At 38.5% G+C, this 26,520-nt stretch overlaps 2 protein-coding genes and 1 non-coding gene across 3 annotated transcripts; all 3 read left to right on the top strand.

Annotated features, from left to right (window-relative positions):
• The first annotated feature begins 402 nt into the window (after positions 1-402).
• LOC136207178 (probable aldo-keto reductase 1) lies at positions 403-2,705 on the top strand. Its single transcript, XM_065998479.1, has 7 exons — positions 403-739; positions 836-1,003; positions 1,092-1,304; positions 1,387-1,559; positions 1,981-2,077; positions 2,160-2,313; positions 2,397-2,705. The coding sequence occupies exons 1-7, from the start codon at positions 680-682 to the stop codon at positions 2,564-2,566; spliced, it is 1,035 nt and encodes a 344-aa protein (XP_065854551.1). The 5' UTR covers positions 403-679; the 3' UTR covers positions 2,567-2,705.
• A 2,898-nt stretch (positions 2,706-5,603) lies between these two features.
• Positions 5,604-8,008, top strand: LOC136207003 (probable aldo-keto reductase 1). Its single transcript, XM_065998243.1, has 7 exons — positions 5,604-5,923; positions 6,081-6,248; positions 6,376-6,588; positions 6,663-6,835; positions 7,280-7,376; positions 7,459-7,612; positions 7,683-8,008. Exons 1-7 carry the CDS (start codon positions 5,864-5,866, stop codon positions 7,865-7,867), a joined length of 1,050 nt encoding a protein of 349 aa, XP_065854315.1. The 5' UTR covers positions 5,604-5,863; the 3' UTR covers positions 7,868-8,008.
• Positions 8,009-26,160: 18,152 nt separating this feature from the next.
• TRNAG-GCC (transfer RNA glycine (anticodon GCC)) lies at positions 26,161-26,231 on the top strand. The gene has a single exon. It is a non-coding gene; the product is annotated as a tRNA-Gly (tRNA).
• Positions 26,232-26,520: the final 289 nt, after the last annotated feature.

Here is a 26,520-nt window from a genome sequence, read left to right as displayed (position 1 = left end):
ACACATAACCGTTGATCAGTCATCTTTGATAAATAATGCGACATACAGAACGGACTCACACACTTTTCTTTTTTTATAATTCGCACATACTATCTCATCTGTCAAAGTTGACAGATTAATAATTTTATATATAAATGACCTGAATGAACCAACTATAAATGTAAAATAGGTTTTTAAAACCGATATGTTATTCTAATAGTTCACGTGCCAATCCACAAAAATTATCAAATTTAAAGATATAAATATACCTTCCTAGGTAAAGTATATTATTGTATCTTTATCCTTATTTCACAAAACAAATACCTAATAAAATAATAATTTCCAATTATCTTGTTTTTTTATCTCCTCGCAGTCTTGTATCCATTTATCTGCCTCTATCTCAAAGTCAAAATAGAAACCCCTCTAAATAATCTTTTAATGGCGATGGAATTACAGTGTAGCATCTAGATCCGCCACTTATTATTATGGATTAAGCACATGTCGCTGACATGCGATCATGCGTCGCAGGCAATACTTTAATTCAATTCAATGATTTTAGTCTACACCCACCCACCCCGATCCACGATATTTGTATCAACGACTCCAAATCAAGCACTCCTTGTCCTCTTTCCTCTAATCACTACTATAAGATAGTTACTGTCTTCTTTCTCACTTCCACACAACATATCGATTACATCCAATGGCAGAGCAACAAGGAATTCTTATCCCAAAAGTAAAATTGGGTTGCCAAGGCTTTGAGGTCAGTCAGTCAATCAGACCACCAATTTCTCTTCCTTCTATTTCCAATTCCAATTTCTGTTCATAATTTCATTTGAAGATGTTGATATGATATCAGGTGTCAAAATTAGGGTTTGGATGTATGGGACTTACTGGTGTTTACAATGCGCCTATCGCCGAAGAAGATGGAATTTCAATCATAAAGGAAGCATTCAATAGAGGAATTACATTTTTCGACACTTCTGATGTTTATGGTCCCCTTACTAATGAACTCTTACTCGCCAAGGTATGTATCAATCTATCTATTCGGTTATTTTTCTGTTCTGTTCTGCTCTGCCCAATGTATGTATAAATAAACGATTGATGTGTTTCAGGCATTGAAGCAACTGCCGAGAGAGAGAATCCAATTGGCTACAAAATTTGGTGTGGCTGTGGCGAACGGCTCTAGTTTTGTGAATGCTTCAATCAACGGCAAACCTGAATATGTTCGGGCTTGCTGCGAGGCTAGCTTGAAGCGACTGGATGTGGAATATATCGATCTCTACTATGTACATCGTATTGACACTACAGTACCGATTGAGGAAACTGTATGTATATATGGATACGGACATTGATTTTTTGAAATTGATATTAGTAATCTTGAATGCAATTACTTGTACAATTTGGCAGATGGGGGAGCTGAAGAAGTTAGTGGAAGAAGGAAAAATAAATTACATTGGATTATCTGAAGCAAGTCCTGACACACTAAGGAGAGCACATGCTGTTCATCCTATTACTGCAGTCCAAATGGAATGGTCAATTTGGACTCGTGATCTTGAGGAAGATATAATCCCAATTTGCAGGTGAATTTACCTAATCTTCATTGTTTGTTTACCAATTAGAAATGTCTTAGTAGTATTGTAAATGGAGCGGGTGGAGATGGGATCCTTTCCCTATCCTTATTCCGGTTCAGATGGGAATTCCCCGTCCCCGTTTGTGTTTATGAAATGGAGAAAAAATTGTCTCTATCCTCATCTCCATTGGATTCGGAGTAGTTTCATACACTATTTTGCATATTTTTATTAGCGTTTCCACGTTTTGTGTCCGTTTCGGAAACGGAAATTCCTGGAAACTAGTACGACACTTTTTGGGATGTGTTTCAAATATTTACAAGTTTTCCCACGTTTCTACTTTCTGTGTTTTTTTAAGAACTTTCTGTCTTCCGTATCAATAAGATCAGTACTGCCTAATTACTAATTAGGCACATATCTGCAAATCATGCAGGGAACTTGGAATAGGAGTAGTTCCATATAGCCCTATCGGCCGAGGTTTCTTCGGTGGCAAAGCAGTGACTCAAAGTTTGGATTCCGGGAGTTCACTGGTATGAAACTTATCCATTGAATCAATCTTAATACACAAACTATATTTATGCTAACAAATACTGTTTCATATATATGATCTAGAAAATTCATCCAAGGTTTAGTGAAGAGAATGTTGAAAAGAATAAGGTATTTTATACTCGAATTGAAAATATAGCCAGAAAGTATGGATGCAGTCCTGTTCAGCTTGCTCTTGCTTGGGTTCTCAATCAAGGAGATGATGTTGTTCCTATCCCTGGTGAGTCATTTTCTTATATATATATCTGAATGTTTTGAGTGATGTGTTTAGCTAATAGTGTTGTTAATTTGGATTAATTATAGGAACAACCAAGATTAAGAATCTGAAGGAGAATATAGAAGCATTGAGAATTAAGTTAACAAAAGAAGAGTTGAAGGAGATTTCTGATGGTGTGCCCATTAATGAAGTAGCTGGAGTTAGATCCTTTAATATGAGCAATACTTATAAATTTGCTAATACTCCATTGCCCTAAATTGCACAACCAACAGCCTGATATCGATATGTACTCGCCCCTTTTCAACGAAATAAAAGAAAAAATAATTGATCAAGTTAGATTAAATGTGGTGTTACTTAACATTTTAATTAATAAATTATTGACATTCCGTAATTAATACATTGCGTAATTTATTAATTACGCTCAATCATGTCAGCCACTAAATCTCGATCCGTGGGTACACGTTCATCATCAATAGGTGAAACGTAGCACAATATCCAAAGCCTATAACAGTCTCTGATAGCTTGATCGTACAGTATAAATGGAGTAACGAACAAAGGGCCAATCTATCCCAAAACAATCTTTGAGTATTAATTCAGATTTTAAAGTTGTCATTAAAGATCAAATTATTCTAGGATCAAATCAGTCCTAAAATTATAATATATTTTTTTATATCTAAACTTTATTATGTCTATATTTTGATATCTAAAATCTATTTTTATATTAAAAAGGTGTTGAAGATGTACTAATAAAGAAAATCTCTAAAAATCCTTTGAAATAGGAGTATGGGCCACTAACAATTAATTATGATAGAAATCCTTGAAACAAAGGCAAAAGCCTCACTAAATCCCTCAAAATAATATTTTTTAAAACACCCTCAAAATAGTATTAGTGCACTAATATTGTGCACTCACGCATGTAGTACGGAATTTATTCTTTTATTCTTTTAAATAAAAAAATCTAAATTTTTAAGAGAAATTTAAGATATATTTTATTCATAAAGAGTACTTAACCAATTTTGATAAAAATTAATTGAATTTATAATTTTAATTCTATTAACTTTTTTTTTCTAATAAAATAATTATATTAAGTGATAAAATGTGAGAAAAATAAATAAAGGCCAAAATTATATTAATAAAATAAATCTTTAAAAATCCATCAAAATATGAGTATGGATCACGAACAATTAATTCTGATAGAAACTTCTCGAAATATAGAAAAAAAAAACTCACTAAACCCCTCAAAATAGTATTACTGTATCGATATTCTGCATTGGCGCATAAGGAAATGCACTGACTCTAAAGCGTTATGTGGCTATGGAAAATATAATAGTTTTTATGTATAGAAATAGATTTCAGGTATCAAAATATAAACATGGTAAAGTTCAGGTATCAAAAATATATTAAACTTTTTGGGCTGATTTGATCATGGGTTAATTTGACCATTAACGCTAACTTTAAGGACTGGGTTGATACCCAAAGATTGTTTTGGGCTAAATTGACTATTGTGATCTCTTTTATTATCACGCCCGATGCCGATTGGGGTCGTCTAGAGTCGGGTGTGACAGAAGATGTAGACGGAGAGCGATGGAGATGAAGAACGAAGGAGATGGAGAAGGGAATGAAAGAGAGACGATGAAACGAAAAATACATTCTGAGGAAGAAGCCTGAATTGAAGTAAGGGTATTCTTGTCCAAAGTGGATGAAAATGTCCAAATTCTGTAATATGAAAGAAAAATGTATCAAATATATTAAGGGCTAATTGCAAATCTAGCCCAACTAAAAGGGTCTATTTACATATCTAACTCACTTTGCTTCCATCTCACTATATTAGACACTTTCCTCCACTTTGGACAAGAATACCCTTATTTCAATTCACATTCTTTCTCAAACTCTCAACGTCTTTTTTGCCATCCCAAACCTACGAAAAGACGATGGTTTATAGTGAGAATAGATTATGTTTCGTTCAACCTTTGAAGAACTAGTGTCTGCGGAAGAGGGTTGAGATGGAAAGCTCAAAAATTGAGAAAGAAAAAAAATCTAACAATTGAACTGCTTAATATCGCATTTGTGACGAAATGCGACAGCTGTTGTCGCATTTTGTCACCAATGTGACAACTTTTGTCGCATTTGTACGGAATGCGACAAATTTCGTCACAAATGCGACAACAATGGAAGAAAATACAAGAAATTGAAACGATACCGTTACATATGAAGAAAGAGGCAAAACCAGTGAGAAAAGCAGGCGTATAAGCTAAAAACATACCATTTCTACGGAAAATTGAACATAATACTTCAATAATCTCAAAAATCGCTAATGATTGGTATCAGAAATTGAAGAAGATGAACCGAAGAAGAAGCTGAAACGAAAAAGAAGAAGAAGCGGACAAAGCGGAAGAAGAAGAAGAAGCAAGAGCAAGAGCAGATCGATCGAATAAAACTAAGGGTAATTTTATCCAAAATGAATGAAAGTATCTAATTTGGTGAGATGGAAGCAAAGTGAGTTAGATATGTAAATGGGCCATTTTAATTGGGCTAAATTTGTAATTTGTCCATATAGTAAGGGTGTTGCTATTTACGCCCCAAATTACTTATTACCGCTACCATTTGGACACATTTTGTCCTCTTATAATTTTTTTAAATTTTTTGAAAAAAACAGCAAATGTAAGTCTTGGAGGGTGCTGGACCCGCCCAGCCAGTGGGCTGGGCGGATCCAGCACCCGCCCATCCAGTGGACTGGGCGGGTGCTGTACCCGCCCAGTCCACTGGATGGGCGGGTGCTGGATCCGCCCAGCCCACTGGCTGGGCGGGTCCATCACCCTCCAAGACTTACATTTGCTGTTTGGCATAATGACATGTTTTTTAGCGACGAAAAATGTTAAATCGTTCAATTTTTTACGACGAAAAATACAAAATTCTTCAATTTTTTGTGACGAAAAATGCTAATCGTCAGAAAAAATATGCATTATGTTCATGATTTTTTTTGATAAAAAAAATGTAAATTTAATTTCCGACTCGTAATCATCCATTTTCGGGATTCGGGTTGTCACATATCAATTATTTTCATAATTTCAATTATTGTTGTTCGAGTTTGTGATTTTGGAGAAAGAATTTTCAGTTTTTTATCAAAATTATAAAAATGGTAAAAAAAAATCTAAATGGAAGCGGTAACTAGTAATTTAGGGGGCAGTAACTCACTATATTAATGATCCTCCCAAATGGATAGACTAGTAATTAGCCCTTGAAAATAAAAAGATCAAGCGCCTTTTTACCTTTATCTATTTATTGTGTGGAACACATTCGCTATGGGAGTATTGCTCGTGCGCTCCAAGGCTACTGTAAAATTTCACCACTATGTTCGTTCTACTTCTCTGATCTTTCTCACTTGGGTTTTTGATATCCGGTAGAGAAATCCATCATCGGAATCCAACCCCTACCCTGAAACCCAGAGGTAGGCATGGTAGCGAAACCCCTTATCTAAACCCACTCAACAGCCTTTCCTTTCACATTTCTGTTATCAATACCACAAACTGGAAAGTTGAACAGATTATATTCAATGGCGGAGCAACAAGGCACTGTAATTCCAAGAGTTAAATTGGGTACCCAGGGATTTGAGGTCTGTCAAACTCATTTCTTTTTTCCTTCTTTTTGCAATTTTAATTTTTGTATTGTCAATAAGATGTTCATCTTTCTTGATATATGATGAATATTTTTATACAAATATGCATTTGAGATTGTCATTCCTTTTTTATGATACAAAATAAACTGTTCAGGTCTCAAAACTAGGCTTTGGATGTATGGGGCTCAGTGGTGGTTACAATGCCCCTGTCTCTGAAGAGGATGGAATTACAATCCTAAAGGAAGCATTCAATAGAGGAATTACGTTTTTTGACACTTCTGATATTTATGGACCTCATACTAATGAACTCTTACTTGGCAAGGTTAGTGTCAAAATTATATACATTTTATTCTGTTCAATGTTTTATCCCAAAAGAATTATGATAATCAACACGATTTACAGTGATAATCCATATTCCTTTATGTTTATAAACAATGTATTGATTTCAGGCATTGAAGCAATTGCCTAGAGAAAGGATCCAGTTGGCCACAAAATTTGGTTTTGTTGTGAAGAGTAACTCTAGCTATGGCAATGCTTCAATCAATGGAAAACCCGAGTATGTTCGTGCGTGTTGTGAGGCTAGCGTAAAGCGACTTTATGTGGAATATATTGATCTCTACTATCAACATCGTATTGACATTACAGTACCAATAGAGGAAACTGTATGCCCATTGATTTTTACCCTCATGTTCATATATGCAATAGGCTCCATCCAGCCTTAATTAATCTTTTGCAGATGGGGGAGCTTAAGAAATTGGTTGAAGAAGGAAAAATTAAGTACATCGGACTATCTGAAGCAAGTCCAGATACAATAAGGAGAGCTCATGCTGTTCATCCAATCACTGCACTCCAAATGGAATGGTCGCTTTGTACTCGTGACATTGAGGAAGATGTAGTCCCACTATGCAGGTGTATCTACCTGTCCTTTCCAGTTATGAAATTGATTAATTCATGATGAAATGATATCCAGAATGTTGATGCAGCCTCCTTGTTAGTTTTCCTAGAAAGTTAGCTAGTTTCATTGCTTTCACACCTGAAGAAAATCTATTTCAATTCTCTAGCATGTGTAAGGGTATCTGATAGAGAATATGCTCATACACATAGAAGGAAATGATATGGAAAAATCATGTTGTTTGGCTAGCTCATTTGAGTTAGGCTCTTCTCACTGAATAGAGAGGGAAGAATATCTTCAAGTGGTGGTTGAGTTTAGGCTCAATTCATCTTTCTCTCTTTATCTTTCTGTTTTTGTAGGTCAATTCTTGTGTTTAAGAATATCAATATGATTCTATATTTGTCTATGTCTCCGTGTTCTGGTTTCTGATCTATCAGTATCAAGTTGTGCAAATGATGCAGGGAACTTGGAATTGGAATCGTTCCATATAGCCCTCTTGGTCGAGGTCTCTTTGGTGGGAAAGGAGTAACTGAAAGTCTGCATTCAGAGAGTTCATTGGTATGAATTATGAAACTTAGGTTGAATCTTATGCGCAAACTATAGTCATGCTAATACATGTTATCTTATACATATGATTTAGCACAATCATCCAAGGTTTAGTGAAGAGAATGTTACAAAGAATAAGGTATTTTATACTCGAATTGAACATTTGGCGAAGAATTATGGATGTAGTCCTGCTCAGCTTGCTCTTGCCTGGGTTCTAAATCAAGGAGATGATGTTGTTCCTATCCCTGGTAAGCCCTTTCATCTTATGTTCTGGCCTTAAATTCTACTTTTGCTAATCTAGTGCTTAAATTTGATAAGGAACAACCAAGATTAAAAATCTGTTGGACAATATTGAAGCTTTGAGAATTAGGCTAACAAAAGATGAGATGAAGGAGATTTCTGGTGTTGTTCCTGTGAGTGAAGTAGCTGGAGTTAGATCTTATAATATGCTACTTACTTATAAGTTTGTTAATACACCATTGCCCAGAGATGCACAAAAGTAGCAGCTACCTGATATTCAGTAGTGATGAAATAAATAAATCCCCCCTTCAAGTGATCAAAGGGTTATATTGTAATGAAGAATAATTATGCTTTTCGGTTATTCAAATTGTGTTGTAATGTTATAGATCGGTTGTTATTTTTCATTGGTCGGGTAATTGCGCTTTGATCCACTATAAAACTTCTCCGATACAAATACACTTGCGGTTCCTGAATTTGGAATAATTAACATGATGGTCTCTCGACTTTAAACCAGACATAAATATCTCTAACCTTCACCATCTACTAATTAACATATAAATCCAATTTAATATTGAGCATGGAAAATACATTTAGCAAGTAAATGAAGTAGCTGTCAACCAAGATTAAGAATCGAAGCTTTGAGAACTATCCGTTTTATAAAAATAAAAATCATTTAAATTAATATATTAAGCATTTATTTGATTTAAGTATGTTTGATAAAAAAAATTAGTCATTTAAGTTATTCAATTAATTTAAAATTCACTTATTGCGGTATTTGACTTCAAATTTTAAATTGAACATTATCAATTAATGTATTAAGTATTTATCAAACAATTATATTATTTAGAACTTTCTAACATTTATCTACTCTCAATAACATCCTGATAGCTCTGATTCTAAAGGTCGACAGTCTCAACAAAATTTTTGAGTATAGGTCCATTTTTCTCCGTAACGTTATTTATAAGATCATTGCCAAGCTCCTTGTTAACCATCTTAAGGGAATTCTGATAGATTTAATTGGGTCCCTTAAGATTTAATTGGGGAAGAGCAATGTGTTTTTGTTGCTAAGAGATCAATTCTTGATAATATGATAATGGCTTTTGAGACTATACACTATATAAAATGTCGAATCAATTGCAAAATGGGGTATGATGCCTTCAAAATTGACATCGGGAAGGCCTACGATAGTGTCAGATGGAACTATCTCAAAGTAGTCTTGATCCATTTGGGGTTTCCTGAGCCCTGGATAGCGTGGATAATGCAGTGTTTCACTAAAGTTAACTATCAGGTACTATTAAGTGGAAAGGAGACTAGCTCTATTCTTCTAATGAGAGGTCTCAGACAGGGCTGTCCCCTTACTCTTTATTTATTCATTTTAGGTGCAGAGCGGTTGTCCCAACTTGTCAAAAGAGCAGAAGAACATGGCCTGCTGCACGACATTCGAATTTGCTCGGGTGCCCCGACTATTTCTCGCTTTTTTTTTTGCAGATGACAACATGTTCTTCTTCAGAGTTGTGGAGCAGAATGTGTGACTATTCAGACTCTTCTTGCTACCTTCGCTGAGGCCTCGGGTCAACATGTGAATTTACAGAAATCAGATCTATTTTAAAACACAAATGTTTCCCTTGATTCTCAAACTGCTATTAAAGGACTGTTGGGAGTGGATAGCCCGCTGAACACGGGGAGATACCTTGGGCTTCCTTCCATTGTTGGTAGGAGTAAGAAAATGGTGTTCAGTTTTCTCAAAGGTCAGATATGGCGCAGGGTTAATGGATGGCAGGACAAGCTTCTCTCCTAGGTGGGTAAGGAGGTACTCATCTATTGCTCAATGAGTGCTTTTCTCCTTTTGATATCCCTTTGTGAGGAAATGATAATTAACTCATTTTGGTGGGGCAGCAGACAGGGAGAGTCTCAAAAAATTCATTGGGCCTCATGGGACGGGCTTTGTACCCGCAAGGAGCATGGTGGTCTTGGCTTTCGGCACTTATACTCTTTCAATCTCGCAATGTTGGGTAAACATGCATGGAACCTTGTTATAAAACCCGATGCCTCTCTAGTAACCTTCTCAAAGCTAGGTATTTCCCATGATGGTCCTTCAAACGATAAAATTGGGATCTAACCCGAGCCAAACTTTGAGGGGCATCTGGAACGCGCTCTCACACATATCATTATGCCTGAGATGGCAAATTGGTCGAGGTAATTCAGTTCGGATTTGGGAGGACCCTTGGTTGCCGAGGGAGAATCCTTGTATTAGCTCTTCGAAACCAGAAGGTTCAGTTCCACGGGTGGTCAGTGACCTCCAGATCCCAGGGTCGGTCTACTAGAATATTCCTATGTTGCGCTCCCTTTTTAGCTGCGAAAAGGTCGATACTATTCTGTCAATGTCAAGAAGGTCGATGGCACTTAATGACCAGCTGCGGTGGACCTGCGATAGTCGAGGTATGTACACTGTCCGATCTGGCTAAATGGAGATTATGAAGGCGGAGCTAGGGGAATCAGACGGCAGTCCTGATGATCTAATCTGGAGAAAACTATGGTCCTTGTAGTTGCCCTCAAGTTAAAATGTTCCTCTGGAAACTTTGTTGAGGATTTCTTCCTCTTTGTGCTCGGTTGAGTTTGCGAGGTATAGACGTGAATAATTGTTCTGCTGTTTGTGGTGATTATAGGGAGCACGAACTTCATCTCTTTATTGATTGCCCCTTCGCGCTGGACTGTTAGAGTGTCGCACAGTTGCCTCTTTCTCTCCCCTTTGTACAATTTTTTATGGACTGTTTTGTAACAAATTGGATTCTTCCGTAATTGTTATTGATGACAAATTGTCTATTTATACAAAAGTACAGTTTGTGTTGTGTTCAATGACTAGTCTAAGATATAGGCCTAGATATGAGGAACTAACTATGAGATACAAAGTTATCTATTTAATATATTCTCTAATACACCCCCGTAGTCGAAGGGTTCGGAGGCCGAACGTTGAGACTAGTTCTGAAGTCTTCAAACAAAGGTGACGGCAGACCTTTGGTGAATATGTCGGCAATTTGATAACGAGATGGGACGTGTAGAACACGGACTTCACCTTTTGCCACCTTTTCCCAAACAAAGTGAATATCCATCTCAACATGTTTGGTGTGATGGTGCTGAACAGGATTGCCACTGAGATATACTGCGCTGACGTTGTCACAATAAACCAAGGTGGATTTTGCAATTGGACATCCAAGTTCAAGAAGAAGGTTACGGATCCAGCATGTTTCAGAAACTACATTTGCAACCCCACGATATTCGGCTTCAGCACTGGATCTGGACAATGTAGGCTGTCATTTGGCGGACCAAGAGATGAGACTGTCGCCGAGGAAGACACAGTAGCATGAGGTGGAGCGACGTGTGTCGGGACAGCCAGCCCAATCAGCATCAGTGTATGACGTCAATTGAGTGGGTGATGAGGCTAACAAAGTGAGACCAAGATCAAGAGTACCATGCACATACCGTAGGATACGCTTAAGGGTAGCCATGTGTGAAGTTTTTGGATCGTGCATAAACAAACAAATCTGTTGTACTGCATAAGAGATATCTGGTCTTGTAAGAGTGAGATACTGGAGAGCCCCGGCAAGTTTCCTGTATTTCGTGGGGTCGTGGTAGGCAGAGCCGGAGGAAGCGCTAAGCTTCTATTTGGTGTCGACAAGAGTATTTGCTGCGTTACATGAGCCAATACCGGCTTTCTCAATAATTTCTGATGCATACTTCTTTTGGGATAGAAAAATTGAGCCGGGGGAGCGAGTCACTAAAATTCCCAAGAAATAATGCAACGGACCCAAGTATTTCATTGCAAATTCAGAGTTCAATTGAGATAGAATAGATGTCTGTAGCCTGTCAGAAGAGGTGACGAGAACTATGTCATCGACGTACAGGAGGATGTAAGCTGTATCCGTACCTTGTCTGTAAACAAACAGAGTGTCACATCCGTGTCTAAATTTCTAAAATTTATATTTTTGATATTAGTATATATTATAATTATTGGGTATATGATATTAATTTGGTGTTATAGGAAAAGTTTGGAGTTAATTCGATGGTTTTAGATGTAAATTAAAAGTTAGGATAATTTTTAAAAGATTATAGAAAGATGGAGGATCAAACGTGATGTTTGCCAAAATTGAGATAAATATCTGAAATCTCAGGCGGTGTATACGATTATCATCATTTCTTTCCTTTTCTTTTTCTTTTTCTTTTATCTTTATCATCAGTTTTCTCTGAACCGTTTCTCCACCGTTTCTTTGATTTACGGAGATTCGACCGTCCGAATCAGTCGAAATTTAAAACATAGCATCCTTATACATAGATCTAAGTCCTAACCAAAGAGTTTTTGAGTTTCGGAAACGTTTGGAGGGAAAACATCTTAGACAGAAGTTAGAGGAGAATCGATCGGGTGTATTTTCTTCAATTAGTGACCTAGGTAAGTAACTATCAACTATATTTTGAGTTTTATGTATATAGATATATATATATATATAATCAAAGAAGTTTCAGAAATTGATATTTTAGGGTTATGCAGAAATCTTATAAAATTGAGGTTTTTCATGATTTTGCTTTTTATTGTGAAATTACGGTTCAAATGAAGCTATTGATTATGCTTCTATGTGAATTTCAAATTTTACTTGATTATGTTGATTTAAGGCTTAATTTGGTTGATTTACATATATACATATATGTTTTTGGTTTCAATATATATCTATATTGAACAAAATGAATTTGATGATTTCTTACGAATTGTTTTTGGATTGAGAAATCGGTTGCGGTTATTGTTGTTATTATTTTGGATTGAAGTCCAAATATGATTTTTATGATACAAAAGAGCTAATTGAAGCCAAATGATTTATGGTTATGAAATAGTTTGGAATTTGATTGTGAAAGGGAATTTGAACACGTTATGATTTTATGATTTTATATCTATCGAGAGTTATCCGGATCGGTGGTTTTATATTTGAAGACCATGTTCAGTGAGGGACATGGCCTGTGTACACAGTCTGAAGACCTATTGGGTATGGCAGCGAAGTGTTGGGTAAGACCATATGGGATAGGCAATGTTAAGAGACGTCTCGACTATATATGTGGTTATGGATTGATACTTAAGGGGAGAAACTCGAGGATGGATACAATGTTTTACGTTCATTTGGATTATGTTTTCGGTTATGATTGATTTTGATATAAGGTTTTACGTTTGATTGAATACGAGTTGGTTTGATAAAATACTTATTTGATTACAAGTTGGTTTGATAAAAGATTTATTTGATTATAAAATGGTTTGATGAAACGTTAAGTTTTGAGTATATTTGAGAAGGTTTTGATTAAATCCCTTTATAAATGTATATATATATAGCTATGTTAAGTAAAGTTGGTTTTTATAGCTGATAGTTTCTTACTGAGATTTTTGTCTCACGTTTTTAAATGTTTTAATGTTTTTAGGTGAGAAAGTACATGATATAGAGAAGGTTACCCACCGTTTAGGCGAGGTTTGGAAGTTGGCTGCTTATTGTTAGAATTATAGTTAGAATTTTGGTATTTCAATTGTAATATAATATGATATTATGATATTGGGATAAATTAGAGACTCCTAAGTATTGATTATTATCTTTCTATTTCACGCCTGATGCCGATTGAGGTCATTTAGGGTCGGGTGTGACACAGAGAGTTGTCGGAGATGCTGTTGGTAAATCCCACCTTGATTACAAAGTTGGCAAACCGCTGATACCAGGCTCGAGGAGCCTGCTTAAGACCGTAAAGTGATTTGCGGAGCAGACAAACATGATCGGGAAATTGAGCATCTCGGAAGCCCAATGGTTGGTGCATGTATACAGTCTCATTGAGATCTCCGTGCAAGAAGGCGTTTTTGACATCTAATTGCCGAATATTCTAATTTCTGGACAAAGCTATACTGAGAACAGCTCTAATTGTTGCCGGTTTAACCACAAGACTGAAAGTTTCACCACAATCCACTCCAGCCAACTGACCCGAACCATTTCCAACCAATCTGGCTTTGTAACGCTCAAAGGAGCTATCTGCATTTGTTTTGTGCCTGAAAATCCACCAACTACGAATAACATTAGCATTTTGGGGATGGGGTACGAGTACCCACGTCTTATTTTGAATTAAAGCCTCAAACTCATCAGTCATGGCATGTGTCCAGTTTGGATCACTTCATGCAAGTATTGGTGACTTTGGTATGGGAGAGATTATGGGCACTGTAGAGGTTGATAAATTTAGCATACGACGCGGTTTTCGTATGCCGTGTTGAGCTCGTGTGACCATGTTATGTAATGTGGGATGTGAGGCTGATCTGATGGTTCTGTTGGGGATTGGCTAGGGGAAGTATCAGTGCTAATGTTTGGTGGAGAGGATGGTGGGGATGGGGATTTTTGAGACACAGAACAACTCGAGGAAGGACTCGATCGAGAACTGGACGACGAGACAGACGCTACCGATGGGGAAACGGGGGACGTAGACGACGACTCGGACACGGGAGACAGACGCGACGGGACTGACGCAGGGGCCGCTGCGGACGCGGAAGACGCAGAAGGCGAGGGAGACATGGACTCGACGGACGAGAGAGGCGAATGGGGTGTAATGCATGAGTGGTCTAGGCGACCAGCGGGAAGCAAGCCACCGTCGACTTCTGCAAGGGTCCCGGAACTCGAATTGGACGACGGTATGTTCGACGAACACAGAAATTTGGATTCGTCAAACACAACATGTCTGGAGATTACAATTTTGTTGTTTGAGAGGTCTAGACATTTATACCCGCGATGATTGGATGGGTAACCGAGGAATACACAAGGACGGGAACGAGCCTCTAGTTTGTGACGTGACACGGACGGAATTAAAGGAAAACAGAGACATCCAAAAATGCGTAAATGAGTATAGGTTGGGTCTGTCTGATATAGGATTTTAGTGGGAGAGTGGTATCCTAAAATTTTGTGGGGATAGTTGTTTAACAGGTAAGTTGCCAGTTCAAGAGCATGATGCCAAAATTTAAACGGGATTGATGCATGATTCATAACAGTGTGAATTATGTTATTCACTGTGCGTATTGTTCACTCAGATTTACCATTTTGGGAAGAAGTGTAGGGACATGAGAATCGAAATTGCATTCCGTGAGTGGAAGAAAATTGACGAAACGAATTGTTATTAAATTTGCCCCCATTATCACATTGAAACACCTTAATGTCGCGTTCAAATTGGGCGCGAATTAGTGAACGAAACGCAAGAAAAACGTTAAAAACTTGTGATTTATGAGCTAGGGGGAATGTCCATAGAAAATTTGTGTAGTTATCAAGAAATAAGACATAGTAACGGTGACCGCTTGAGCTTAAAATTGGAGATGTCCAAATATCACTATGAATTAAATCAAATGGCATACATGCAGAATTATATGAGGACTGAAATAGTAATTTGACTTGTTTTCCATTAATGCAAGACGAACAAACAGAAACATTCGGAACTTTATTACAGGAAAGCAAATTTTTATTCAACAGGGCATTCAAAACAGGGAGCCCTGGATGTCCTAAGCGACTATACCAGACATTAGAAGACAAAGCGGTAAAAACAGAAGCAGATGACGGTGACGGTAGGGAGCTAGACGCGACTGGATAAAGGTCCCCGCTACTGTTACATCTCATGATATTGGTATCCGTCTGTAAATCCTTCACAGAAAAACCCAAAGGATCAAATTCAACAGAGACTCGATTATCTTTAGTAAATTGACGAATAGAAATTAGGTTTTTGATAAGATTAGGAGCATGCAACACATTATTTAATCTCAAAGGTTGGGTTCCAGAGTTCAACAAAGCAGTGCCAGATCCACAAACAGGCACACAGTGACCATTACCAACAATAATACGTTCATTGAGGCTTGAATTAAAATAAGAAGTGAGTGTACCTTGTTGGGCTTTCATATGAGAGGTGGCTCCTGTGTCCATGTGCCATTGATCCGATGGCGGTGCGATAGACATGGTGTGCATTGCCTCTGCAATGTCGGTTGGAGCATATGAGGGACTGATCATTCTTAAGTGAGCCTGCTGCGTGTTCGGACGGGGACCCAAAAGGCCGGGTTGCTACTGTTGGCGGCCCTGATTCGCCCAATTATTGGACGAGAAAGGACAAGGAGGCGCCGCCCATAGCTGTTGCGGACCCCATGGCATAGAGTAACCCCACGGCTGATGGTAGCCGCCGTGATTGGAAGAGTCGGGATATCGCTGATTGCCGCGATAAGTATTTCTGCCGCGATAATGATGGCGTCCGCCTTGCCTGTCGCCGCGGTTGAAATGGTTAGGACGGTTGATAGTAGGACGGCCAGGTGGGAACTGTGTCGGGGTAGGGTCGGCGGTTGCGGCAGTGAGGGCAACAGTGTCCTGTGGTGGGGCGGTCTTCCGGGCACGAGCCGTTTCCTCTAGGATGAGCATGGAATAGGCTTTCTGAAAGGAGGGAAGAGGATCGTCGTGTCTGATTTGAGTACCCATAATACCATAAGCGTCAGACAATCCAGAAATAAGTTGGAGGACCATTTGATCATTTGTCATAGGACAGTCTACATTTGACAGTTGATCAGATAAGGACTTGAGGTGTTGGCAGTATGAGGAGATGTCAGAGAAGTTGTCGAGTTTGATTTTGGAGAACTCCTGTTGGAGGAATAATGCCCTAGAATGCTTGTTGTCAGAGAAAATTTCTTGTAAATGGGTCCAGGCTCGAGCTGCAGTTGAGTCAGCCTGAATGATTGTGTGTAAGAGGTCAATTGAAATGGTGCTATAGATCCATTGTAGGACCACGACATCAATACGGGACCAGAGATCAGGGTTGGATTGGTGTAGGGCGGTATTAGTGGGGGGAGGGATGATGTGATCAAGGACTTGGAATGCTTTGGCGTGTAGTTTGAATAGGACGGCCTATGCGGGATAATGACCTTTTTCAATGTCAAGAGTTATTTTGATGAATGTAGAGATGTTGGAGACGGTGAGGGAGGGATGGGTTGTTATTGCGGTTTCGGTGTTGTTGGTATGAGAGTTGACAGTGTTTGTGTTGTTTGGTCCGGTTGAGGAATTGTTGGAGTTGTTGGAGGTGTTGGTCATGGTGACTATGGTGGAGTCGATCGGTGTTTAGGTTGTAGGGGAAGGATCGATGTTTAGGTTATCGGTGGGAAGAGGGAGGGAGACGGTGTTTGAGGTGATCGGGAAACAGAGAGGTGTCGGGCGGCGGCGGCAATGGTAGCCGCGGCGGAGGTGGTGGTAGGGCAAGGTCGAAAAAGATGATAGAATTAGGGTTGGGAAAGATAGTTAGGCTCTGATACCATGTAACAAATTGGATTCTTCCGTAATTGTTATTGATGACAAATTGTCTATTTATACAAAAGTACAGTTTGTGTTGTGTTCAATAACTAGTCTAAGATACATGACTAGATATGAGGAACTAACTATGAGATACAAAGTTATCTATTTAATATATTCTCTAATATGTTTCGGGTTTCTAGTGACTGGTCACAACACTCACTGTATTGAAGCTGCGGGAATGGTGATATGGGCAATTTGGTGCCATCGAAATGAAATTGTCGAGGACCAAATTCCTCCACCTGTCAGTATTAATGTGTCTCTCGCCTTGGGATATCTCGATAGCTTTCGAGCCTGTCGATCTCGTGCTCTAGGTGAACATGCTGCTCAATATTAGACTCGTCAGACGCAATGGTCTCGGCCTCCACCAGGTACCGTGAAGATCAATGTTGATGCTGCAATATTTGCAGAGATGCAGATGGTTGGATGCGGCTTTGTTGTTAGGGACAGTGCGAGGTTGGTGAAGGGTTGCTTCTCATGCCTTATCTCGGGACGGACATCAGTCTCAGTCGCAGAGGCTATGTGTGTCAGAGAGGCATTGTCTTGGCTAAAAGCGCAGTAAATCCATAGGGCTATCATGGAAACAGACTCACTTATCACAACTAGGGCCTTCAACGTACCGAGTGGTGATCGAAGTGACTTGAATTGTGTGATTTCTGATTGTAAGGCAATTGCCGTCCAAGTAAGGGTTGATAGGCTTACTTTTATTCCTAGACAAGCAAATCGCGTTGCTCATAGTTTAGCTTAAACTTCCCGGTTCAATGCTAATCCTTCTTTTTTGTCAAATGCTCTGGTTTCTTATCAGTCATTAACTATTGCTGATGTTGAATTCTCTTAATCAATGAAGTATTCTTTCTTTAAAAACAAAATTAGTATATATTTCAGCATACAATCAATGAAATAGCGGCAGTTGAAGACTTGGATACCTATAAGGTTGCTAATATATATGGCTTATTTATTTTTGTTCAAAAATTCAATTACAAGTTTGAAAATATTACAGGCATATGCAATAGTAATTTGGGATATTATGTCTATATACTATTCTAATATGATAGGTTTTAATACAACCTTCAAATGGTAGAGATAGTAGCCAATTAATTAATTAACTAAGTGTACTTAACCAAGTTTTTTTAATAATTTATTTGATTATTGGATTTGAGGCTCGTCAGATGTTAGGTATTATTTAGGCGGATTCTCTCTTAATAAAAATTTGTTGAATATATTAAATTTCGAACTCAGATATTTTTAACTTAAGAGATTTAGAGGGCGTTTGGTTTGCACATGGATAGCGGAATAGAATCTAGAAAGGGAAATAAAGAGAAATGAATGAAATGATCATGTTCCTTTATCTGTTTGTTTCGGTCCCGTGAAGTGAATGATATATCTCTGATTCCTATTGTGGATGTTTAGTTAAAATAAGATAATAAATCAAAACTATGAATTTTTTTACAATAGTTTTTATATATACATGTTCTGCATTAATAAATTAATCACATAAATGTAGAAATTAAAATCAAAAGACGGCGAAATATAGGAAACTGAAATAACACTAATCAAAGAAAATGATAAAATAATTAAAATTAAATATTAAACTGAATAATATAATAAAATAAAATTATTTGGTCAAAATTATTTTTCAGGCAAAAACGTAAAATTAAATAAATACAATGATAAAAAAATGAAATTAGTCTAGTGATAAAAAAGTATATATAAATAAGTATAAGGACCAAAATGAAAATTAAAAAATAAAATTTGGTCAAAGATATTTTTCAGATGAAAAAAATAAAAATATATAAATATCAAGGATCAAAAGTGAAATTTAAGAATTAAAAAAGCAAAAATAAATAGAGGGTAACAAGGAAAAAATGAATAGAAAATCTTAGAAAATTGGATAATGAGATTAGAAGAGTTGAGATTAAATTCAAAACTTAAAAATAATAATTGGATAATAAGATTAAAAGAGTTCAGTGTAAACTCAAAACTTAAAAATGATAAAGAGAATTAAACAAAAATAATAAAAGTTTCTCTTTCTCTTATCTTTTCCTCAAACCAATGAGTTTGGCTTAAATCACTTTTTAGCCTCTAATCTATCCAAATTTTGTTATTTAGTGTCTCGCTTATTTTCATGAAGACTTAACATAACTATTATCTCTTTGACATATGATACTATTTTGACACTTGAACTTGACATTTGATCTCTTTTTTAAATTTTTTTATCACATAGATTTTCTTATATGGGAGTAATTAATTAGATTAAAAAATAAAAAATAAACAAATTCTAAACTAAAATATATCTGTTCAAGTGTCAAAATATTGTTACTTATCAATGAGATAACAATTTCGTTAAATCTTTATCTAAATTGGATGAAAATTCACCAATTGGGATAGATAATGGGTCAAATGTGATTAACTAATAGTTGAGAGGTCAAATGATAAAATTTTAGATAAATCATGGACCTTAAGCCAATAAGCTATTAATAACCAAGTTATAGTTAGAGGTGCAAACAAGTCTGCCTAGTCTGCAAACCGTTCAAGTTCAGCTCAATCAAAGTTCGATCAAAGTTGGGATTGATTGGGCTTGGCTTGAGTTCGGGATCGGTTCGAGCATTAATGAGCCCGAGTTTGAGCTTCCTTGGATTCGACTCGAAAGCTTGTGAACAGGATCGAGAGTTATATATATTATTGATTTTTATTTTTTACTTTAAATACATTTTAATTTTGTGATTTTTTATTAGTTTTTTTAATTAGTAACTTTGAACCACACGTAAATGTGTGAGCCAAAACTCAATTTGAAATTATATGGTCGTAGACTATATGTTAAATTTAAATTTGTTAGATTCTATGTTTGTTTAATCTTATTATTTTGTCTAAATTTATTGTAGATTGTATGTTATATTTGTTTTTTGAAACTTAAATTTGGTATTTATTCATTAGAAGGCTGATTTTTGATAATAAAATGTTAAACGGGTACAATTAAATATATCCTAAACTATTTCAAAAAAATAATTCAAAACGAGACGCTCGACAAGTTACGAGTTCGAACCGAACCGAGCCTATCCCTGTTCGATCTCGGTTCGACTCATGTGCATCCTTCGTTATAGTGAAGGCAAACTAAGATTTTAGTGAATTGAAGGACAAACAAGATATTTACCAATCCGGTCCCAATTGGTACAGTAAGATGCTGACTGAAAATTAAGTGCTGAAAAAATAAGTATTGAATTTTAAGTGCCGAATATTATAAGTACTGAAAATATTAGTTGATAATGTTTAACTTAAAATATTAAATTAAATATTTTGACTTATCAAAATAAGCGCTTTTTAACTTAATTTTTTTTTTTTGGTAGAAACAGGAAAAGAAAAAACAAACAAAGAAACAAAAAGCTAGCCTGGGATTAGCCTAGGAAAGCTAACCCCAACTCTGTCCTCTAAAAGGAGAGAAGAAAGATAGATAGGAGGATCAGATAGGGTGGTAACACCTAACATCCCCTCGTGCCCAGCCGCCGCCAAGCGATCCGCAATCCGATTTTGTTCTCTGTAGATGTGGTTGAACTCTAAGGACTCAAAGGAGGAGCCAAGACTTCTTATAGCTTTGATAAGGTTCTGGCTACTAAGACAAATATCATGATTATTAGAGATCATACTAATAGCCTCCTTATTGTCAGACTCCACAGCAAGCCTTTTATAACCCAGATTTCTGGCAAGCTTGACTCCAGAAAGAATACCCCAAAGCTCTGCTGAAAAGGATGAGCCCACCCCCAGGTTATAGGTAAACCCAGACAACCAGGCACCTCCCGCGTCTCTGAGTACGCCTCCAGCCGCGATCCTTCCATTGTTGAGGCAGGAGCCATCCGTGTTCAACTTTACCAACCCATCCTTTGGCCTACACCAACCAACGAGGTGAACCTCTTTATTCTGGGTAGAATTGGCAAGGGGATCCCCTTTGAAGCTCCCCGTAATGGTAAGGAGCTTTTTAGAGAAGAACTCGGGTAAGTTCTGAATAAAAATAGTCTTCTCACCAAAGATCTCCTCGTTCCTCCATTTCCAAAGGTGGTGGCATATAATAGCAAATAAAATGTCTCCCTGCTCCATGCTAGCCAGTAACCTACCTTTAACCCCATTAGAGAACCAGTCATTCTCAGAGTGGGCAAAGAAGGAGGGGAGAATGTGGTGCGGAAGAACTTTCTGCCAAACCTCCTTACTCTTAGAGCAGTCCCTAAGGGCGTGGCACAAAGTTTCAACTTGGCCTCTGCATCTACTGCAAGCACCAGAATCCGCCAAGTGCCGTCTATATCTATCCGAATTAGTCAGAAACCTGTCCTTGACTCCTAGCCACAGGAAGCTCCTCATTCGATAAGGGATATTCAGAGCCCAAATGGATTTCCAAGTATCCGAGAGAGGGTCGGAACTGTCAAGAGTAAAGGCCTCAAATGCAGATTTGCAAGAGTAAGCTCCATTGTTTGTCAGGGCCCAGCGATGCCTATCCTTATCCTCCTCAAGGTTACTAATCTTAACTCCCCTGATTCTGAGGAGAGTATCAAGGCTCAAGAAGGTATCAAACATAGACCAAATCCAGTCCCCATCAGAGTCCACCACATCAGCAATCCTCCAGTTGCGGATATTACTAGGCGGGGGAGAGCAACAAACCTCTATAAGCGGTTTATCTCCGATCCAGGTGTCATACCAGAAGCTTATGGACTTATCATTACCCACCTCCAGGCCAACCCCCGTGCAGAACTCAGCAAACACAGCACTGAGCCCTTTCCAAAGGAAAGAACAATTGCCAATTCTCTCTTTAGGGCCCCCAAAGATTTTGTCCTTTCGATACTTGCCACAAAGCAAACGAACCCAAAGAGAAGAAGGGTTCTGCCACATTCTCCAGAGGAGATTCATCAATAAGACTTTGTTATTGTCTTTAGCTTATCTAATGCCAAGACCCCCCCTGTTTTTAGGCTGGCAGACCTCCTTCCAAGGGACAAGGTGAATCTTCCTACCCTCTCCAGACTCACCCCAAAGGAAACGCCGGTTGATTTTATCAAGCTCATTGAGAACCGGCTCAGGCAACTTACAGGCTTGCATGATATGATTGGGAGCCGCGCAGTTAACAGACTGAATTAAGGTTAGACAGCCAGCCAAGGAGAGAGAATTGGCCTTCCAACTAGCACACAACCCATTAGTTTTATCCAGAGTCTCCTTAAATGAGGCTTTGGAAACTCTGTCACTATGAAGGGGGATCCCAAGATACTTACCCAAGGAGTGGGTAAGAGGGATCCACGAGAGATCGCTAAGCTTATTACAAAGGCTTCTATCCATGTTCTTAGAGCAAAGCATCTGAGACTTGTGGACATTGATCTTCTGGCCAGAAGCAGCGCAAAAGCAATCAAGGATATCCATCACCACACCTACTTGCTCCTCATTCCCTTCCACAAAGATCATCACATCGTCAGTGAAGAACAAGTGGGAAATAGGGGGGCAAAATCTGTTAATGGACACAGGATGGAGCCTCCCCTTACTCACAGCTTCTTGAATTAGGTAAGCCAACCGTTCCATAGCTATCACAAAAAGGAAAGGGCTCATAGGATCTCCTTGACGGATACCCCTAGAAGGAGAAAACTCATCAGACATATCTCCATTGATTAGAACCTGGAAAACAAGAGAAGACACGCAACCTTCAATCAAACTCCTCCAGTTCTCAGGAATGCCAGCTCTACTTAAGCTATCCATAAGAAAGCTCCAGTTTAAATGATCATAAGCTTTTTCCAGATCAAGCTTGAGAGCCACGATCCCTTTTTTACCTTTCCTCATTTTCATGGAATGGACCATCTCCTGGGAAATAACCACATTGTCCATCATTTGCCTACCAGGAACAAAGCTACCCTGATTTTCGCTAATAATCTCAGGAAGGAACCGCCGGATCCTATTAGCCACAATCTTAGTGATAGCTTTGTATAACACATTACACAGGCTGATCGGCCTCATTTGTAAAAAGGAGGAGGGCTTTTCAACCTTAGGGATCAGAACAAGGAGGGTTTTATTCACCAGGCTAATCTCGTTGGAACCGTGGAAGACTCCAAAGATAAAATTATAGACACCTTCCTTCACCGAGTCCCAGTGTTTATGGTAGAAACTAGCAGGGATACCATCGATCCCTGGAGCTTTAGTAGCTCCAATACTGGTGAAGGCAAGATCAATTTCTTTCCTATCAATAGGATGGAAGGCATCAACAATAACCTCCTCCTCCAGCCTAAGAAAGGTGACCCCAGAGTGGGCTTTGTCTAGAACCACACCTTCCTCTTTAAAGAGGTCTTTATAGAAATCAAGAGCAAGGCGACGAATATCTTCTTCCTCATAAATCCAGTCACCATTAGAGTCTTTAATAGCATCGATCTGGTTCCTTTGCCTTCTAATAATAGTAGAAAGGTGGAAGAATCTGGTGTTTCGATCACCATCCTTAATCCAAGCCTTCCTAGATTTCTGGAACCAAAGGAGCTCTTCCTGTCTGAGGACTGCTTCCAACTCGTTCTGGAGAGATCTAAGATGACAATTCATATTGTGGTCAAAACGGATCTCCAAACAGCGTTGGATGCCTTCCATCCTCCTTAAAAGTTTATTTTTCCTTCGGATAATATGGACAAAGATGTTTTTATTCCATCCCACCACATTCCTTCTAAACTCCTCAGCAGCCAGGAGAACATTAGAATGGGGTTGCCAATTATCTTTAACAAAGTTCCTGAACTCAGGATGGGTGTCCCAAACAATAAGGTACCTAAACGGTCTATTCCCTTTGAGCCGATGACCTTTAACCAGCTTAACGAGGATAGGACAATGGTCCGAGTGGCGAAAAGGGAGGTTCAGCACGTTTACCTCAGGAAATCTATAGATTGCCGCCACATTCGTATACACTTTGTCCAACCGAACAAACACGTTGTTCCTTTTCCAGGTGAACTTGTGGCCAGCCGCACCAAGGTCCGACAGCCCGTAAAGATCCATATTCTGCTTGTGGTTAAGGCACTGGTTAATATAATGATTGCCCCCCCCCCCCTTTCTGATCACTCATCCGGGCAATATCATTAAAGTAACCAGCGACCAACCAATGATCCACCATATTCGTACTAATAGAGAACAGGATCTCCCAAAGTCTCTTCCGGTTAGTCAGGATCGGATCGGCATAGACAAAGGAGATAAAGAAAGGGTTGTTGCCAGGATAACACACCTTGCTATGAATGAATTGATTATCTACAGTAATAATATCAATATTAACACGACCTGGCTTCCAGAAAAGCCAAATCCCCCCTGCTCGACCAGTCGCCTCCGACCTGACACACTTCCAATTCTTAAGCTTTTTAACCACCTCATCTGCTTGAGAACCACTAACCTTGGTTTCCAGAAGAGCAAAACAAGAAGGATTAAATTGCTTAATAAGATCATTAACATGGATGCGGGTCGCCTTGCTCGCCGCACCTCTAACATTCCAAACAAAGAAGTCCATCAAAAGGAAGACAACTGATCACAGGCCCAAACCCTAGAGCAGATATTTATTCGGGGCTCCTAAGAGCCTAGAAGAGGTGCCAGCCGGCCCTCTTTTATCCCAAGAGTCAAAATACCTAAGGTGCTTTTTAAGGTTAGCCTTAGGCTTCTTCAAAGGTAACTTATTAACTCCTATAGACTTAACAATTAGGGGGTCTACAGGAGGATGCAGGACACTAACCTCATTAAGCTTTTCTTTCCCTGTCGAGCTAATGATCTTGGACTTCCCCTTAGCTAAGGCTTTGGGATCGAAAAGAGGATTAATAGAGTCCCCGAGGAAGGTGGCAGGCTCAGCAGGCTCAAGGCTAGGCATACTCACCTCCATATGTTCCGTAGGTAACTCCGAAGCCTGGCCATCCTCAATAGACAAGGCTCCGAATCGAGATCCTGAACCAGAACCTGAGTCACCACCGGCACCACTCTTAATAATAGGAGGCCTAGCCTTGATCTCAGGAGCAATCTGGAGAGATTTCATCTCCTTACTGATATCTGGAACTTGATTCTGAGCAGCATTAGCACGTGGCTTTCTTCGGGTCGATCTTTTGGCCAGCATCCAAGGCCCAAAGTTCTTCTCTTCACCTTGGCTAGCTTCATCTCTACCTATGATAGGCTCCACCACCTCCTCAACCACATTCCTTCTTTTAGGGCAGCCATCAAAGGTATGGCCAAACATGCCGCATTCATAGCAGATATTGTGAATACCTTCGTATTCTATATGGAAGACCTTATTCTGAACGGAAAATTTAGACAGGAAAGGCTTAGCAAGATCAATGTTAATACAAACCCTGGCAAACTTGCCTCTTACTGCCCCAACGGTAGTTTTATCAACGTGGTGAACTTTCCCAATCAGGCCACCAATCTTATTCAGAAATCTTTCGTTATAGTATTCAATGGGTAATCCTGGGAATCTAACCCAAGTAAGGATCCTATTGACAGAGCAATCATGCGGATTAAAATTTGGGACCCATGGTCTCAGAGCTAAAACATGATTGGAGATGATATAAGGACCCCCATCAACTACTTCCTTAAAATCTTCTGCCCTAGTAAATTTTATGACATAACAGTCATTCTCCAGGTCCGTGATGGTAACCTTCCCTTTCTTTGCCCATTGGGCCTGGATCCTCTGGGCAAAGTAATTGAAGCTTATCCTTTTCCCAAGCACAGTGACAATTAAGGAGAGTTTCCATTTGGATCTAAGAATCCGTTTATCCTCCGATGAGAGCCGGATTACAGGGCACAACGGGTCCTCTTGCTCACCATCCTCAACATCTGAGTCAGAAAAATCTCCCTCAGAATCCTCCTCTATAATGTCATCCTCAATCATGTGTTCTTCCTCCACCACCCCCATCACCTTATCTCTCCAGGATAATTTTCCTAGCCCTATCCCAAGGTTAGCATCAACAGCGGAAATAGAACTAGGCACTGAGACATTATGGCCAGTATCCCCTAATGCCAAAGCCTCACTCCACAGATTTGGCCTAGCACTTAATTTATTAATTTAAGTGGTGGATAAATAATTGTTATCAAACACACTTAAATTAAATAAGTATTTAATATTTTAATTTAAGTCATTAGGTGGTTTATCAAACAAGGTCTATAACCTTAGTATGGTGTCTATAAATACAAACTTTGTTAAGAGATGTGATATATGTTTGCTCCTTGTCCGAGCATCAGTGGTCTAGTGGTAGAATAGTACCCTGCCACGGTACAGACCCGGGTTCGATTCCCGGCTGATGCAGTTCTTTTTGTAAATATTTTGAATTGTTCCTTTAATGGATATAAATATAATCATGTGTGAAGTGAAAGTCTGTAGCTTTGATTTTTGAGAATAGATTGGTTGTAGAGAGTTTGTAGCTTTAATATTTTTTGGAAATAGATTGGTCGTAGATATTTATTATGTTTTAAGAAAAACAAGACTCGAAACTGTAGTAAGAATTTAGATCTGTTAATACGTCGTGCTATATCGACTCAGGGTAAGTCTAATGGGCTTTTAGGTAAGAATTCCCAATCCAACCCCAACTTAATGC

This window comes from Euphorbia lathyris, chromosome 9 (assembly GCF_963576675.1).
Source record: "Euphorbia lathyris chromosome 9, ddEupLath1.1, whole genome shotgun sequence".
Classification (NCBI taxonomy): Eukaryota; Viridiplantae; Streptophyta; class Magnoliopsida; order Malpighiales; family Euphorbiaceae; genus Euphorbia; species Euphorbia lathyris.
The sequence above is the reverse complement of the archived record's forward strand: the minus strand, read 5'-3'. Positions and strand labels throughout refer to the sequence as shown.

Bases quoted from the DNA above. Each gene is read 5' to 3' on its own strand.
- LOC136207178 (XM_065998479.1), top strand. From the start codon at position 680: ATGGCAGAGCAACAAGGAATTCTTATCCCAAAAGTAAAATTGGGTTGC. The intron at 1,560-1,980 runs GTGAATTTACCT...CAAATCATGCAG, and splicing joins GATATAATCCCAATTTGCAG to GGAACTTGGAATAGGAGTAG. The intron at 2,078-2,159 runs GTATGAAACTTA...TATATGATCTAG, and splicing joins TGGATTCCGGGAGTTCACTG to AAAATTCATCCAAGGTTTAG.
- LOC136207003 (XM_065998243.1), top strand. From the start codon at position 5,864: ATGGCGGAGCAACAAGGCACTGTAATTCCAAGAGTTAAATTGGGTACC. The intron at 6,836-7,279 runs GTGTATCTACCT...CAAATGATGCAG, and splicing joins GATGTAGTCCCACTATGCAG to GGAACTTGGAATTGGAATCG. The intron at 7,613-7,682 runs GTAAGCCCTTTC...AAATTTGATAAG, and splicing joins TGATGTTGTTCCTATCCCTG to GAACAACCAAGATTAAAAAT.